Raw genomic sequence first — 16,915 nt, forward strand, 5'->3', positions numbered from 1 at the left:
AGCTGATCGATGATTCTCAGTCATCAATATTTCTAACTCTATATCCCTCTCTCTTCCTCTCTGTAAAAAAATCAATTAAAAAATAAAATAAAATAAATTCTAGATACCAGGGCCTCTGCTTGGGTCACTGGGGGCGTGGCTGGTCTGCAACCACCATAGGGTCTTTACCCAGGTCACCCCATACCCCAAGGGAACCCCTACCCTGAACCAGGACACCCTTCAAGGCAAACCAGCTGGCCCCCAACCCAACCGTGCACCAAGCCTCTATCTTATCTAATAAAAGAGTAATATGCAGATTGACCATCACTCCAACATACAAGATGGCTGCTCCCAAATGGTCAAAGATCCTGCCCCCATGTGAACACAAGATAGCCACCACAAGATGGTCAGCAGGAGAGGACAGTTGGGAGGGACCAGGCCTGCAAGGGAAAGCAGTTGAGAGAGACCAGGCCTGCAAGAAAGGGAAGTTAGGGGTGACCAGGCTGGCAGAGGAGGGAATTTGGGGGCAAAAAGGCTGGCAGGGGAACTGTTAGACATCAATCAGGCTGGCATGGGAGTGATTAGAGGGTGATCAGGCTGGCAGGTAGAAGCAGTTAGGGGCCATCAGGAAGGTAGGCAGGTGAGCAGTTGGGAGCCAGCAGTCCTGGATTGTCAGAGGAATGTCTGACTGCCCGTTTAGACCCGATCCCATCTAAACGGGCAGTTGAAAATTCCTCGAGGGGTCCCAGATTGGAGAGAGTGCAAGCTGGGCTAAGGGAAAACCCCCACCTCGTGCACGAATTTCATGCACCAGGCCTCTAATGGGATCATAACATCTTCCTCTTAGGAATGTTTAAGGATGATAGTAGATAATGCATGTGGAAGGCTTAGCAATTTCTGATGCAGAACAAATGCTCATAAAAGTTATTTGTTAATTTTATTATTTATACTTAGTTTTTTTATATTTTATAAACTATTTTCTTAAGTATTATATTTGATCCTCATAAAAACATAGTGTTTTATATCATATATTTCCATATTAAAGTGAAGAAATAGCCTCAGAGAGGTTCTTTGTAAATTGTCAAGATTTGAACCTGGTACTCTTATCTATAATAATTAAAGTGTAATATGTTAATTAGACTGGACGTCTTTCTGGATGAATCTGGGGCTGCAAGGAAACCCTGGGTCCTGGGTGCCTGCCTGTGGCCAGAGGGAAGTCCAGGTCCTGGGTTCCAGAGAGAGGCAAGTGCTGGCAGTCCGGGGAAGGAAGGCTTACTCTGCATAACTATGTGTATCAGACCTCTAGTTTTCAAATAAAGAACCAGAGAATCTTAGGTATAAAATGAAACCACAACTACAAATCTAGAAAGTTAGAAATTTAGGAGGAAAATTGTTTTAGACTGTGGAAAATTGCTAATGGTCTTAAAAACAATGCTAGGTAAGAAAAAGCACTATGTCAATGGAGAGTTAGACAGTAAAAGTTAACTCACAATAATAGGACTTTAGGGTCTAACTCACCAAGTGAAGTGATGGCTTATCAAGTCAATAGGTGAATTCTGAGTAATTAAAACTAAATCTACATTTTAACACGTTAAGCAAGTGCCATGTCAGTCACCAGTGATTAACACTATACTTTCCATCTGGACCAATCAGTCACTGGTGCTGCCAATATATTGGTGAAATAAAAGACAAAACAGGCTTGGCACTTAACATGTTAAATGTAATAACATGGAATTGGAGAATGAAAGTAACATATATTCTATTATAAATTCATGAAATCTTTTCACTAAAGAATCACAAAAATTTCAGCTTTCTATTACATAGTAGTATTAAGTATAGACTTAAATCTAAACCTATAAAGTTTTAAGACTATGTCATGGAAAGATCCAGATATAATAAATGGTCAGATAAAACTAACAAGAATATTCTTAACAGATCAGCTTCACTTTCAAGTATGAGAAGAATTTGCAGTAATGACCCATGAGCAAGAAAAACAAAATTTTGAGAAAAAACTCTCACCACCCCACATGGAATGAGACCTGATTGTAGTTTTATTACTTTGTGTTTTCATGAACAGAATATGTTTTCATGATTTGACTAGTGGAAAGAAGAAAGGCGGAGAAGGCTACCCCCAGTAAAAAGGGTTTATATAGTTCTTTTGAGAATGTGTATATTATACACAATTATTTTATTAAAATGTTAGCACATTTTTGGTATGTTAAATACTATGAACTTGTTTTCGGTTGTTTGTGTACTGTTGTTTTCTTGTTGTTTTTTCAGTCTGATATAGTTTCTGCACTTAAACACTTTATCATACTCCACAAATTTGTTTTGGTAAAATTTCTAAAAGGTAAATTGATTTAAGGCTCCTCTCTTGCAAAGACTTATTTTGCCACCTTTCTTTGTTTTCTAAATGTAGCAAGAAAAGTGGTCACTTTTTCTTTTTATTGGAAAGCCAAATTGAAGAGAAGAAAATCAGATTTGTTTTGCCCATAAAGCCCATCCTATATAATAAAATCCTAAAATGCAAATCCACCAAACAGAGGAACAACCGGTTGCTATGATGCACACTGACCACCAGGGGGCAGAGACTCGTCGCAGAAGCTTCCCCCTGGTGGTCAGTGCGCTCCTACAGGGGGAGTACTGCTCAGTCAGCAGCCGGACATGCTGCTCCTTAGCGCTGCCTGAGAGGTGGGAAAAGCTCCCACCACCATCGCTGTGTTTACTAGCCATGAGCCTGACTTCTCATTGCAAGCAGATGGTAATGAGCAAAGGGTCCTGAACTGCAAGAGAGCCTCAGCCGACAGTCAGACATCCCCCAAGTGGTCTCAGACTGTGAGGGGGCGCAGGTCAGGCTGCGGGATGCCCCCCACCAGTGTACAAAATTGCATGCACTGGGACCCTAGTGTGGAAATAAAATAGGTAATAGTGGTACATCAATTGACTATTCTATTATAGATAGCCATCCCAGATAACAGTTTTACAAAACAAGTTGGAAATCATACACAAACAGAGGAAAAGCTCCATTTTTATGCTCTCACTCCCAAATATGTACTATCTCTAAAAACATTATTTATACATATCCTCATATTAGGCATATTAGTCAATTAAGAGAGAAAAACTACTAAATGCTTTATTTAATACAAACCTGATTTTACCTTATTTTTCAGTTGAAATAGTTTGTCTCCATTACACTTTAAGCCATGCAAAGAACACATATATTTGTGACAATCAGTATAATAAGTAGCTCTGGTTGCATGGCTCAGCTGGTTGGAGTGTCATCCCATGCACCAAAAAGGTTGTAGTTTGGGTGCATACAAGAGGCAACCAATCAATGTTTCTCCCTCACATCAATGTTTCTCTCTTCCTTTCTCTTTCTCTCCCCCACTTGATCTCTCTCTCTCTCTCTAGAATCAATAAACATATTATCAGATTAAAAAAAATGGAATATTACTCAGCCATAAAAATGAATGAGTCTTGCCACTTGTAACAAGTGGTACCTAGAAGGTACTATGCTAAGTGAAAAAGCCAGAGAAAGACAAATAACATGATTTCACCTATGTGTGGAATCTAAAAGCAAAATAAACAAAACAGAAATGGACACATTGATACAGAGAACAAACTGATGGTTGCCAGGAGGAAGAAGAGTGGGGGCATGGGCAGAAAACGTGAAGTGATTAAAAGATACAAAGTTCCACTTATAAAATAAATAAATAATAGGAGGTAATGTACAGCATAGGGAATACAGAGAACATTGTAACAACATTGCATGGTGACAGAAGGTTACTAGACTTGTCATTGCAATCACTTCGTAAGTATATATAGATATCAAATCACTATGTTGTACACCTAAAACTAATATAATACTGTATGTCAACTATACTTCAATTTCTTAAAGTATTAGTGATTAAAAATGTTAGTGATTAAAATATACTTTTCTTCTTCACAAAATGTAAATTCAAAAAAACTAAAGAAAGAACTTGTCTGGGCCAAAGGTTTTAAATAATGGGAACATTAATTGGCAGCAAAGTTGACCAGGCTTCAGAAATAACCTTATGTTTCAAGAGTTTGACTAAGTATATATAATAAAACTGCTTACCAACTGGGGGGGAAGAAAAAAAAAACTGAAGGAAAAGGTGTACTCACTTTTCAATCTCAATGCCAAGTGGATTAGCAGGACGCAAGGACAAGGGAGGAATTCCTTTATTCCTGTCAGTACGCATATCATAATAATTCATTTCATCAACCCACACAGCAGACTGGTCCAAAATACCTAGCAAAAAAGAGGAGTACATCCTTAGTAAAATATAGACACCTCCAGGTACTTCCTAAGTTTTGGAAACTGCTGTAGTTTTTAAGGATGTAAGGTAATTTTTAAGAGAATTGAGGACAAAGAGGCTCTAAATTTTTTTTAATGTCTGGTTATTTAATTAAAAACACTAAAGTCCATTAAATAAAATAAAACACTGAAACCTATTTTTAAATGACAAAAAAATACCTCTTAGCAAATGGTTTTATTGTACATTAGTCAATAGAGAAGACAAATTAAGCCTCTGATAAAAAGTTCTGCTAAAATTAATGTATTTTACAAAAAAAAAGTACAATTTGGTAAATTCTACAATATATACAACAATTCCTTATATAAATAAACCACTCAAAACACCTTCCAAGGAATGCATAGCTTGTGTAATGGAACTGACTCAGATTCATAAACAATGACTGGGCAGTACTTGTGAAAAAATATGACCTCTGAAAATAGCATTATATCCTAATTTGGGTTGTCATTTATGTTGGCATATAACTTACCAGTTTACCACTTCAGGACCTGGGCTATAAGAGAAAATGGGCAAAGTACCAGTGAGTAGAGAGGAAGGGCTAGGAGCTGGGAAGGCTTCATTAATGAATGATATTTGACTCCAGCCAACTTCTAGATGTATGGACCCTTTGTGATCAACTAATTTATCAGCACCCACATTTCTTCCAAAATCCAATAGGAGACTCTGTGAGAGGTTATGCTCAAGTCCAAATTCTTCGAAGTTCAGTTAGATAAGCCTTTATTGAGCCTATGCTATGGTAGGCTCTGACAGGAGAGAAATCTGAATAAAATTAGTACTCTCAATATGTTTTTCTTTGCTGTATAAACATCACATAAAATCATGCTGGATTCTGTCAAAATGTTTGAAGTTCCTCATTTAACTTCACAGTTCTATTTTTAAAGATGTAATAGAAAAATGAGCAAATAAAAACTGTGATATTATACATGTACATACATTTGTATACATGTACATATATAAATTCCATTTTCAACTCCCTTAAATTTCTTAAATTTCTATTTATAAAAAGTATCTAGGAATTTAAGGAAGATATTGCTGCAGAAAAACTCTATACCCTAAGATACAAAACAAAAAACAATTTACAAAATTATTTACTACTAGAGGGCTGGTACACAAAATTTGTGCATGGGGGCGGGAGAGGGGTGTCCCTCAGCCCAGACTGCACCCTCTCCAATCTGGGACCCCATGAGGGATGTCCAACTGCCAGTTTAGGCTCAATCCCGGTGGGATTTGACATCCCTCTCACAATCCAGGACTGCTGGCTCCCAACCACTCACCTGTCTGCCTGCCTGATTGGCCCTAACCACTTCTGCTTGCCAGCCTGATCACCCCTAACCACTCCCCTGCCAGCCTGATCAATGCTTAAATGCTCTCCTACTGGCCCAATTTCCCCCAACTGCCCTCCCCTGTTGACCCAGTCACCCATAACTACTCTTCAACTGCCTGCCTGGTCATCCCTAAATGTCCTCCTGTGCAGGCCTGGTCATCCTCAACTGCCCTCCCCTGCATGCCTGATCAACCTAACTGCCCTCCCCTGCTGGACTGGTTGCTCCCAACTGCCCTCCCTTGCAGGCCTGCCCCCCCAAAACTATCCTCCTCTGCAGGCCTAGTCCCCCCCAAATGCCCTCCCCTGCCGACCTGATCACCCCCAACTTCCCTGCTTTTCTGGCCTCGTCACCCCTAACTGCCTTCCCCTGCTGGCCTGATCACCCACAAGTGCCCTCCCCTGCAGGCCATCTTGTGGCGACCATCTTGTAGATCATTGACCACGTGGGGACAGCCACCTTGTGTGTTGGTGTGATGGTCAATTTGCATATTACTTTTTTATTAGATACAACTCTATACCAAAAGTACAGCCTGAGTTTAATTTACTTGCACCTCTGATATTCCTAAAGCATACAAATATGAATACGAATTTGTGCACTGTTGGGGGTCCCTCAGCCAGGCCTGTAGGGATCTGCCAAAACCAGCAGTCCTACATCCCTTGAGGAATGTAGTAGTGCATGAGGCGGCAGGCAGCCAGGGAGGAGCCCGAGTCAGGCCAGGTACAGCACCACTCTTGCTCATCCCAGCCCTGCTGTGCCTGCCAACTTCATTGCTCTGTAGGATCGCTGAGGCTCCACTATGGTTTCTGCATGCCCATACTAGGGTGATACTGGCATGCCTGTGACCAAGAGAGGGCCACTGGCTCGTGCTCAGTCAGTCTCAATCCTGTTCCGGATGGGAGAGGGGCCTGCAGGAGGAGTGTCAGCAGGAGAGCAAGGCAGTGGTGCTCACCAGCCATGAACCTGGGGTCTGGTGCCCGATGACCTGCAAAGCAGAGCTCCTGCTGTGGGAGCGCACTGACCACCGGGGGGCAGCTCCTGCATTATGCGTCTATCTGCTGGTAGTCTGTGTGTCATAGTACAGGCTGAGCAGTAGCTTAGGCTTTTGTCTATATATTAATACTAGTACTAGAGGCCTGAGGCATGAAACTGATGTAAGAGTAGGCCTTCCTTCCCCTGGCTGCTGGCACCAGCTTCCCTCTGGCACCCATGACCTAGGCTTCCCTCTAGCTGCCAGCAGGCATCAGAGACCTGGCTTTGTCTGGAAGGTTGTCCAGTATAATTAGCATATTATGCTTTTATTATCTATACTAACAAAGACCTAATATACTAATGATCAATATGCTGTAATGGGTAATGACCAGGTCATTAGCATATTAGCTGGGGCATTGCTCTAGAGTCAGGGTGGAAGCAGGGAGGCGCCCGGAGGAGTTGGGACCATTCCATTCAGCGAGGGCAGGGGTAAGAGCCTATAGCACCCCCCTCACCAGTCCTTTGCCACCCACCACTCTTACTCTGAGTGACCTGCAGCCCACCTGCCAGGGGAAGGAGCACAGTGCAGCAAGCAAAATCAGCCCGAGGCCACTCAAGGGACTGAGGTTAGCGCCTGAAGTGGCCAGAGAAGGCCAGAGGGTTTGGGGACTGGGCCAGGTGCACTGGAGCTCTGCGTGGACAGGTTCAGGTGTCAAGGCAGGGTTGCAGGTGGGTGGGCAGCACTGAGCAATTTCGAATCGTGTGCTGGGCTCCTAGTTATAGATATAAAAGGCTAATATAAAAAGTAGTCCCTCAGGAGTTTGACCAGGAGACCAGAAGTTCAATTGCTCACTATGACTTACTCTGACTAACAGGGGGCAGCGCAGAACAAAGGAAGGCCCCAGATGGCAGCCAGAAGGAAGGCCCTAGACAGCAGCTGGACGGCTCCGATTAGCCCTGATTATTGCCTAGGCATAGGAACCCTACCCATGTATGAATTTCATGCACAGGGCCTGTAGTTTATACAGATTAAGTATTGACCAAGTATAAGATATTATAGGACTAAAAATTGAATAAGACATTATTATTTTGAGAGGGTATGGCCATGCTCTGCAATAGCTATGAGAAAAATAAAGTTTTGGTTAGCAGCATGGCAGTCAATACATGACCTTCAGGTCTCTACCCTTAAAATTACAAGTTGCACAACTATAATTCAACAAAAGATTCATTCTCTGGTAACACAGAAACACATTGTGCATTGAGACATCTAAAAGAGTGTGTATCTCAGTTAACAATAGAGACAGAAGAGGAAGGGGACAAGACAGAGATGAAAGTTCTGGGCACTAGTTGTGGAGGTTTCTTAACAGTTGAAGGGGTGAAGTGCAATCACCACTGGACAAAAAGGAAGGGCAGACACAGCAATGGGGCCTCAGTGGGTGATAGATATTAAGGCTGGGCCACGAGTCAGGGGCAGAGAAACTGTGCAAAAAGTCAAAGAACTCCACAGCCAGCCAGCACCAAAGGATTTCTCATATGTGGGATCCTGCCCACACCTATGGCCTGACAGGCAGAAAATCCTCATTTGGAAAATCTTTCAAGGACTGAAAAAGCTTCTGGCATAAGTCAACTATACTCACTGAAGCTAAATACACAAGGAAGAGCAGAACTTTGGACTAATGAAACCACTACCCCACCAAACCCTCTTCCATTCATCTCTACACAACTAGGTAGAGGCTGAATCCACTCAGAACAGCTTGACTGGCAGCTTCTGGCTACCTGAATGCAGCCCTGAGAAATTCAGAAGATCTACAGCCCACCACTCTGAAACCATGGGAGTGGTGCCCCAAGACTCGGGTTGGGCAAGGGTACCCACCTCCTCAGGAAATACTAGGAATATTCCACATATTATATTCCACAATATAATACTGCTGCACAAAAATCCTAGAAGCCCCAGCAGTTAAGAGAAAATAAAAACTTATGCTTTAGCACCACCTACTGTAAAATAAAAGAAAAAAGAACACTGAAATGTCAAATACATTTTTAAAAAGTTTTCATTCCCACAAATTCACAGGTAGAGAAATAATCCATCAAGTACAATGAACAACCAAGGTAACAAGGAAGGTCAGAAAGAAAACTTTAAAAATTTTCCAGAAAATAAACTTAAGACACAAAACACAGTGATTTAAATAATAGAGAATTTAAGATTGCAGTTCTAAAAAAAAACTCAAGGATAAGAACACTTAGAAAACTAATTCAGTGATCTCAGAAATAAAATCTAAGAACAAAAGGAATACTTCACCAAAAAGACTGACACTACAAGAACTGCCCACTGAACTACTAGGGACTTCAAACTTCAGACCTCAATCAGGTTGCCCATGTCTAGAAAGAGACAACGACCTATACAACAGGGACCAGGACAGACACACCAAGGGACCAGATTCAACATCATAGCAGTGTGTGAATATGTGTGGTTTTGTTTTTTTAGTTTGTAAGTAGACTTTTTATTTTTGTTTTTTCCTTTTTTTAATTCTTTTTTTCTTGCATATCTCTAATTTCTCTCTTCCCCTTTGATTCTATTATACTATTGTCTATTCTTATTATTAATTTTACTTATTTCATTTTTTCTCTTTTCTCATTTTTTCCCATTTTTCTTTTTGGATCTATATCTTATATTCATTATCATTACATTTTAAATTTATTATTATTATTTTACTTATTTTCTGTTTTCTCATATAACTACTTCTTTATTTTATATATATATATATATATATATATATATATATATATATATGTTTTATTGATTTTACACAGAGAGGAATTGAGAGGGATAGAGAGCTAGAAACGTCAATGAGAGAGAAACATCAACCAGCTGCCTCTTGCACACCCCCCATTGGGAATGTGCCCGCAACCAATGTACATGCCCTTGACCGGAATCGAACCCGGGACCCTTCAGTCCACAGGCCGATGCTCTATCCAGTGAGCCAAACTGGTTTCGGCAAATAACTACTTCTTTAAGCTTTCTCCTTGCCTCCATATATCCATTTTTATTTTTATTTTTTTCTTATTTCATCCTCTTTTTTTATATTCCCTCTAAATGTTTGGTCACATGTCTTTTAGTATTCTGTTTATTTTTTCTTTGCTTTGCTTTCTCCTTTTCTTTTTTAGTCTTTTTTTATTTGTTCCTATTGTGTCTTTTGTTCTGTTGGCACCTGTATAACAGCTGGCACAACAATGTTGGTGTTGAATCTCACTGACAACAAGTCAGAAGGGAGATCTCTTCCATGAATGGGACATCAACAATCAAGTCCCAATTACAACAGGAGAACCCAAATAATACACAAAAGGAGCATTCCTAGAGCATTTAGCTCAGATGAACAAAGAGATTATACCACTGGATCCCTCAAGACACATTCTACCTAAGGCTATTACACAAACAGTTAGCATTAACAGTTCTATCAAATACATAGAAACAAATGTAAAAAGACAGCTAAAATGGGGAGACAAAGAACCCCCAAATGAAGCAAAAGAAGTAATTCCCAGAAAAAGAACTAAATGAGATGGAGGCAAGGTACCTATCAGACATAGAATTCAAAGCAATGTTTATTAAAAAAAAAAAAAAAAATGCTTAAAGAATTTACTACAAATTGCAAAAGCATAAAAAGGGAAATACAGGCCATGAATAAGAACCAGACAGAAATGAAAAATGAGACCAGGTGTACCGCTTAATACAGATTTTTTTCAATAGAAGTTACACATATGTTGATATATACACAATTTGATATGTATGCTATTTTGTTGTATTGACAGCAAGGTTCAAAACTTCATATATCAAATTTTCTGAAGGTGTTAACATCATAGACATTTTTGCAATTAAAAATATCCAATTTCGAGAAAAAAAAAGAGAGCATTTGTTGGAAGTTTTAATTCATTATTTTGAAGAAAAGTGCTGTTGAAAGTTATTATATACTTTGGGAAGCTTATAATGAACATACTCCATCTTCAGATACTTGAAAATGCTGGTTTAAATGCTTTAAAAGTGATGATTTCAATGTGAAAGTCAAAGAATGTCCAGTTCAACCGAAAAACTTTGAAGACCAATAATTATAAGCATTATTTGATGAAGATGCTTGTCAAACGCAAAAACAACTTTCAGAAAGATTAAACATTGCTCAGCAAACAATTTCTGATCATTTACAAGCAAAGGGGTTGTTTTCAAAGGAAGGAAAGTGGGTGCCACATCAACTGAACAAAAGACAAATGGAAAACCGATAACTCATCAGTAAAATGTTGCTTCAACAGCACAAAAGAAAGTCTTTTTTGCATCAAATTGTGACAGGTGATGAAAAGTGGTTTTATTTTGAGAATCCCAAATGCACAAATCATGGGTTGATCCAGGTCAACCATCAACATTGACTGCAAGGCCAAATCACTTTGGGCAGAAAACAATGCTCTACGGTTGGTGGGATCAGGAAGGTGTGGTGTATTATGAGCTTCTAAAACCAGGTAAAATCGTTAATACTGATCGGTAATGACAACAAGTAATCAATTTAAATCACCTTTTGACTGTGAAAGGACCAGAATGGGCTAGAAGACACGGTAAAGTAATTTTGCTTTATGATAACTCACCATCACACACTTCAAAACCAGTTAAAGACATGTTAAAAGATCTTGCCTGGGAAGTATTAACACACCCGATATATTCAACAGACCTTGCTCCTTTATATTACCACTTCTTCCAATCAATGGCCCACGCACTTTCTGAGAAGTACTTCAAAACATATGAAGAAGTGGAAAATTGGGTCTCTGAATAGCTTACCTCAAAACAAGAAAAGTTCTATTTGAACAGTATCCACAAATTACCTATGATGGGGAAAATATGTATCAAGCAATGGACATTACTTTGAATAAAGCACTTTTGATGATTCACTTGAAATTGTCGTGTTTTCTTTGATTAGAAAATTTGCATTATTAACCAGTATACCTGGTATATCTGACAACAAGAATATACTGAAAGAAATTAAAATAGACTGGATTAAGCAAATAATTGAATCAACAATTTGAAAGACAAGGTAGAAATACACAATTATAGCACAAAATAGAAGAAATAATTACGAAGCAGGAAGATAGCTTAAGGGAACTCTGGGAGAACATGATATGTAACAACAACCGCATTATAGGAATACCAGAAAGAAAAGAAGAAGAGCAAGGTACAGAGAATTTGTTTAAAGGAATCATGAGAGAAATATTTCCCAATCTAGTGAAGGAAAATGTCACAGGAGTTCAGGAAGCACAGAGTCCCAACAAAGATGAGCCCAAAGAGACCCACACCTAGACACATCATACTTAAAATGTCAAATGTTCATGACAAAGAAAGAATCTTAAAGGCAGCAAGAAAGACACAAAGTTATCTACAAAGGAATCCCCATTAGAATGTCAGATGACTTCTCACCAGAAACACTACAGGCCAGAAGGGAGAGGTGTGAAGTACTCCAAATAATGAAAAGCAAATGCCTAAATCCAAGACTACTGAATCCAGTAAGGCTATCATTTAAAATTGAAGATGAAATAAAATACTTTCCAGACAAAAATAGGTTGAAGGATTATTACCATCAAACCAACAATGCAAAAAATGTTAAAGTGGGGGAGGGAAGAAGGAGGAGGAAGAGAAAGAAAAGAAAAGAAGAAAAAAACATAGGAATCCTATATAATAAAGTGAAAACATGCTAATTGCCCATCACCTTCTCACAAAGATAGCAGCATCCACAGCCAATAAGGAGGGAATACGCTAATTGACTGCCATGCCCTCAAAGATGGTGGCGCCCACAGCCACAAGATGGCGGCACCCAGTCACTTCAGCCTCACCATGGCAACAGACATGTTGCACAGCCAGGCCCATCCCAGGCGGGTCTGGCCACTCAGCGCACCTACTTCCAGAGTCCCCTAGTCCCGTCAGCTCCCCAGCCACCCAGGGATGGCCCGAGGCACAGGCAAACCTCGGATTGCAGCTGCCCAGCCAATAACTGAGACACAGGCAAGCCTTGCATAGCTTCCCAGGGCCAGCCCAAGGTGCAGGAAGGCCTTGGATGGCAGCTGCCCAGCCGATGCCTGAGGCGCAGGCAAACCTCAGGTGGCAGCTGCCCAGCCAATGCCCAAGGCAATGGCAATCCTCGGTAGTGGCTTTCCAGCACCCAAGGGCTGGCTTGAGGCACAGGCAAACCTCAGATGGCAGCTGCCTGGCTGCCAGGGGTATCTGAGGCTCAGGTAACCAGGCTGGCCTAGGCTTGTGCTGCCAGCAGTGGCAACAGCAGAGGTTTGATGGGGACATTACCTTCCCCTGATCACCGGGTCACCTCCCGCCACTGAGGGCTCTTGGACTATGAGACTACCAGGATGGGCTGAGGGATCCCCACTCCAGTGCATGAATTTTCATGCCCGAGGCCTCTAGTAAAGAAAATAAAAATGGTAATAAATAGCTATCAATAATAATCTTAAAGGAAAATGAATTAAATCCTCCAGTCATTTACTATATTACCCAATGTAATCTAAAGATTCATCGCAATCCCTATTAAAACACCAATGGTATACTTCACAGAGCTAGAACAAACACTCCAAAAATGGGTATCCAATCTAATAAAAGAGTAATATGTAAATTGACCATCACTCCAACACAAAATATGGCTGCCCCCATGTGGTCAAAGAGGACTGCCCCCACGTGGACACAAGATGGCCAGCAGGGAAGGGCAGTTGGGAGGGACCAGGTCTGCAAGGGAGGGCAGTTGGGGGTGACTGGGCCTGCAGGGAAGGGCAGTTGCAAGGGACTAAGCCTGCAGGGAAGGGAAGTTAGGGGTGACCAAGCCTGCAGGGGAGGCAGTTAGGGGCAATCAGGCTGGCAGTGAAACAATTAGACATGAATCAGGCTGGCAGGGGAGTAGTTAGAGGGTGAGTAGGCTGGCAGGCAGAAGCAGTTAGGGGCAATCAGGAAGGCAGGCAGGTGAGCAGTTGGGAGCCAGCAGTCCTGGATTGTGATAGGGATGTCCAACTTCCCAGAAGTATTGGCCTAAATGGGCAGTCGGACATCCCTCAAAGGGTCCCAGATTAGAGAGGGTGCAGGCTTGGCTGAGGGATACACACCCCTGTGCACGAATTTCTTGCACTGTATTTCTAGTGGAACCATAACAGATCCAGAATAGCTACAGCAATCTTGAGAAAGAAGAACAAAGTAGGAGGAATCACAATACTGGATATCAAACTATCCTAACAAAGTCATTGTAACTAAAACAGCCTACAGGCAGACAGATTAATAGATCAGAACATAAACCCAAGAAAATGAACCACACCATTATGGTCAATTAATATTTGACAAAAAAGGCAAGAACATACAATGGAGTAAAGACAGTCTCTTCAACAAATGGTGCTGGGAAAACTAGATAGACACATGTAAAAAGATGAAACTAAATCACCAACTTACATAATACATGAGAATAAACTAAAAGTGGATGAAAACCTTAAATGTAAGGCATAAAACCATAAGAATCTCAGAGGAGAACATAGGTAGTAAAATTTCAGACATCTCAAGAAGCAGTATGTCTATGGATACATTTCCTAGGCCAAAGGAAACTAGAAGAAAATAAACAAATGGATCTACCTAAAAATAAAAAGCTTCTACAGAGTAAAAGAAACCACCATCAGAATGAAAAGGAAATCCACTGAATAGGAGAACATATTTGTCAATGATACATCTGGTAAGGGGTTAGTATCCAAAATATGTAAAATACTCATACAACTCAATAATAATAATAAAAAAAAAAGACAAACAAGGCAATCCAATTAAAAAATTGGCAGTAGACCTGAATAAACATTTCTCTCCAAAGAGAACATACAAATGGCCAAGAGACATATGAAAAAATGCTCAAATTCACTGATCATCAGAGAAATGCAAATTAAAGGCACAATGAGATATCAACTCACACCTGTCAGAATGGCTGTTATAAAAAAATGAACAAACAAATGCAGGCAAGGATGTGGGGAAAAGGGATCACTAGTTCACTGATGATGAGAATGCATATTGGTGCAGCCACTATAGAAAGCAGTATGCAGTAAAATGAAAATCAGAACTTCGCTTTGACCCAGTGATCTCACTTCCTGGAATACATCCTTAGTGCTCCAAAACACTAATCAGAAATGATATATATATCCCTTCGTTCATAACAGCATTATTTACAATAGCTAAGATTTGGAAACAGCCCAAGTGCCCATCAGTGGATGAGTAGATATTCCATTATTGTATAAACGTCATGGGGCATTTATACAATAATGGAATACTTTGCAGCTATACAAAAATGGAATACTATGCAGTTGTACAAAAAACAAACAAAAAAAACAAAAAAAAAAAAACGGACAGCAAGGATGGACCTGAAAAATATTATACTAAGTGAAATAAACCAATCTGAGAAATACAAGAATAACATGATCTCACTTATTTGTGGAATCTAATAAACAGGATGAGCTGACCAACAAAATAAGTCCGGAAGCATTGAGCCATAGATCAGACTAGCATACCTTCATGTGGGGATGGGGAGATGAGAAGAGATAAATCAAAGAACTTAAATTCTTATATGCATACCCTATGGACACAGGCAACAGGGTAGTGAAGACCTGGGGAGATGGGTAGGGGCTGGGAGGAGAGGAGGAAGGGGGGAAAGGGAACATATCTATAATACTGTCACCAATAAAAATATATTAATATGTCGCGTGTGTGTATAAACACACACATATGTATGCATATGTGTATATTCTAAGAAACATGAAGAACTGAAAAATCTAAATAAAGTAATCAACAGTAAGAAAATTTCAAGTCATTAAAAACCTCTCAAAAAGTAATAGTCCAGGACCAGATGGATTCATTGAATTCTACAAAACATTCAAAGAAAATATAATACCTATCCTTTTCACTCTTCCAAAATATTAAAAAAAAAAAAAAAAAAAAAAAAAAAGCAGCAAAAATTCCTAACTCGTTTTACAAGGCCAACATTACCCTGATACCAAAAGCAGGTAAGGAAAACATATACACACTGAAATTATAGGCCAATATCCCTAATGAATATAGATGCAAAAATCCTAAACAATTAACTAGCACACTGAATACTATAATACACTGAAAATATAATATATCACAATCAATGGGGTTCAGTCCAGGGGTGCAAAGATGGTTCAATATATACAAATTGATGAATATGATATGCCACATTAACAAAATAAGCAATAACTATCATATGATCATACTAAAAAATACAGAAAAACATTTGATAAGATACAACATTCATTTATGATTAATAAAACAACAAAATGTGCATAGAAGAATTTATTTAAACATAATGAAGACTATATATACTCAATGGTAAAAAATTGAAAGCTTTTTCCAAGATCAAGAACAATACAAGGATGTCCACTTTCACCAAATAATACTGGCTGTACCTAGCCAGATCAATCCAGTAAGAAAAAGAAATAAAAGGCATCCAAACTGGGAAGGAAGAAGTAAAATAGTCATCCTTTGCAGAGGACATAATCCTATCTAATGAAGAGGGAATATGCTAATTGACCGTCCGACCCTCACAAAGATAGAAGCAACCATAGCCAATAAGGAGGGAATGTGGCAATTGACTGTCACACGCTCATAGATGGTGGCACCCACAGTCACAAGATGACAGCGCCTAGTCCCCTCTGCCCCACCAGGGTGGTGTGCGCGCCGCATAGCCGGGCCTCCCCCAGGCGGGTCTGACCACTCTGCAAGCCTGCCTCCGGAGCCCCCCAGCCCCCTCAGCCCCAACTCCACCCCCACCCACCTACCCAGAGCCAACCCAAAGCTGGCCAAGGTTTGCACTGCCAGCAGTGGCAGCAGCATCACCTTCCCCTGATCGCTGGGTCACCTCCCACTCCTTAAGGCTACCACACTGTGAGAGGGATCAGGCTGGGCTGAGGGACCCCCCTCCAGTGCATGAATTTTCACACACTGGGCTTCTAGTTCTTTATAAACTATTAGAAACAATAAATAAGTACAATAAAGTCGCAGTACACAGAATCAGTGTAAAAACTAATTGCATTCCTATATACTGTACTAACAATTAAATTCATGGGAAAGATAGAAAAAATTCCATTTAGCAATTGCAACAAAAAGAATAAACTATCTAGGAATAAACATAAAGGATATGAAGGACCTATACACTGAAAACTAATTGACACTGTTGAAATAAATTAAAGAGAACACAAAGAAATAGTAAGATATTCCATGTTCATGAATTAAAAGAA

At 40.1% G+C, this 16,915-nt stretch overlaps 1 protein-coding gene across 8 annotated transcripts in view; it reads right to left on the bottom strand.

Moving 5' to 3' along the window:
- EXOC2 (exocyst complex component 2) overlaps positions 1-16,915 on the bottom strand; it is a 250,127-nt gene that overhangs the window by 173,046 nt on the left and 60,166 nt on the right. For 7 of the 8 annotated variants that reach the window (XM_036444761.2, XM_036444758.2, XM_045584201.1 and 4 more), the window contains exon 4: positions 4,126-4,252. The exons of the other annotated variant lie outside the window; for it this stretch is intronic. In XM_036444761.2, the coding sequence (XP_036300654.1) occupies positions 4,126-4,252 (127 nt within the window). The remainder of the gene's footprint in view (positions 1-4,125; positions 4,253-16,915) is intronic. 8 annotated transcript variants of the gene reach the window in all.

The sequence above is a fragment of the Pipistrellus kuhlii genome, unplaced genomic scaffold, assembly GCF_014108245.1.
Source record: "Pipistrellus kuhlii isolate mPipKuh1 unplaced genomic scaffold, mPipKuh1.p scaffold_m20_p_2, whole genome shotgun sequence".
In the NCBI taxonomy this organism is placed as follows: Eukaryota; Metazoa; Chordata; class Mammalia; order Chiroptera; family Vespertilionidae; genus Pipistrellus; species Pipistrellus kuhlii.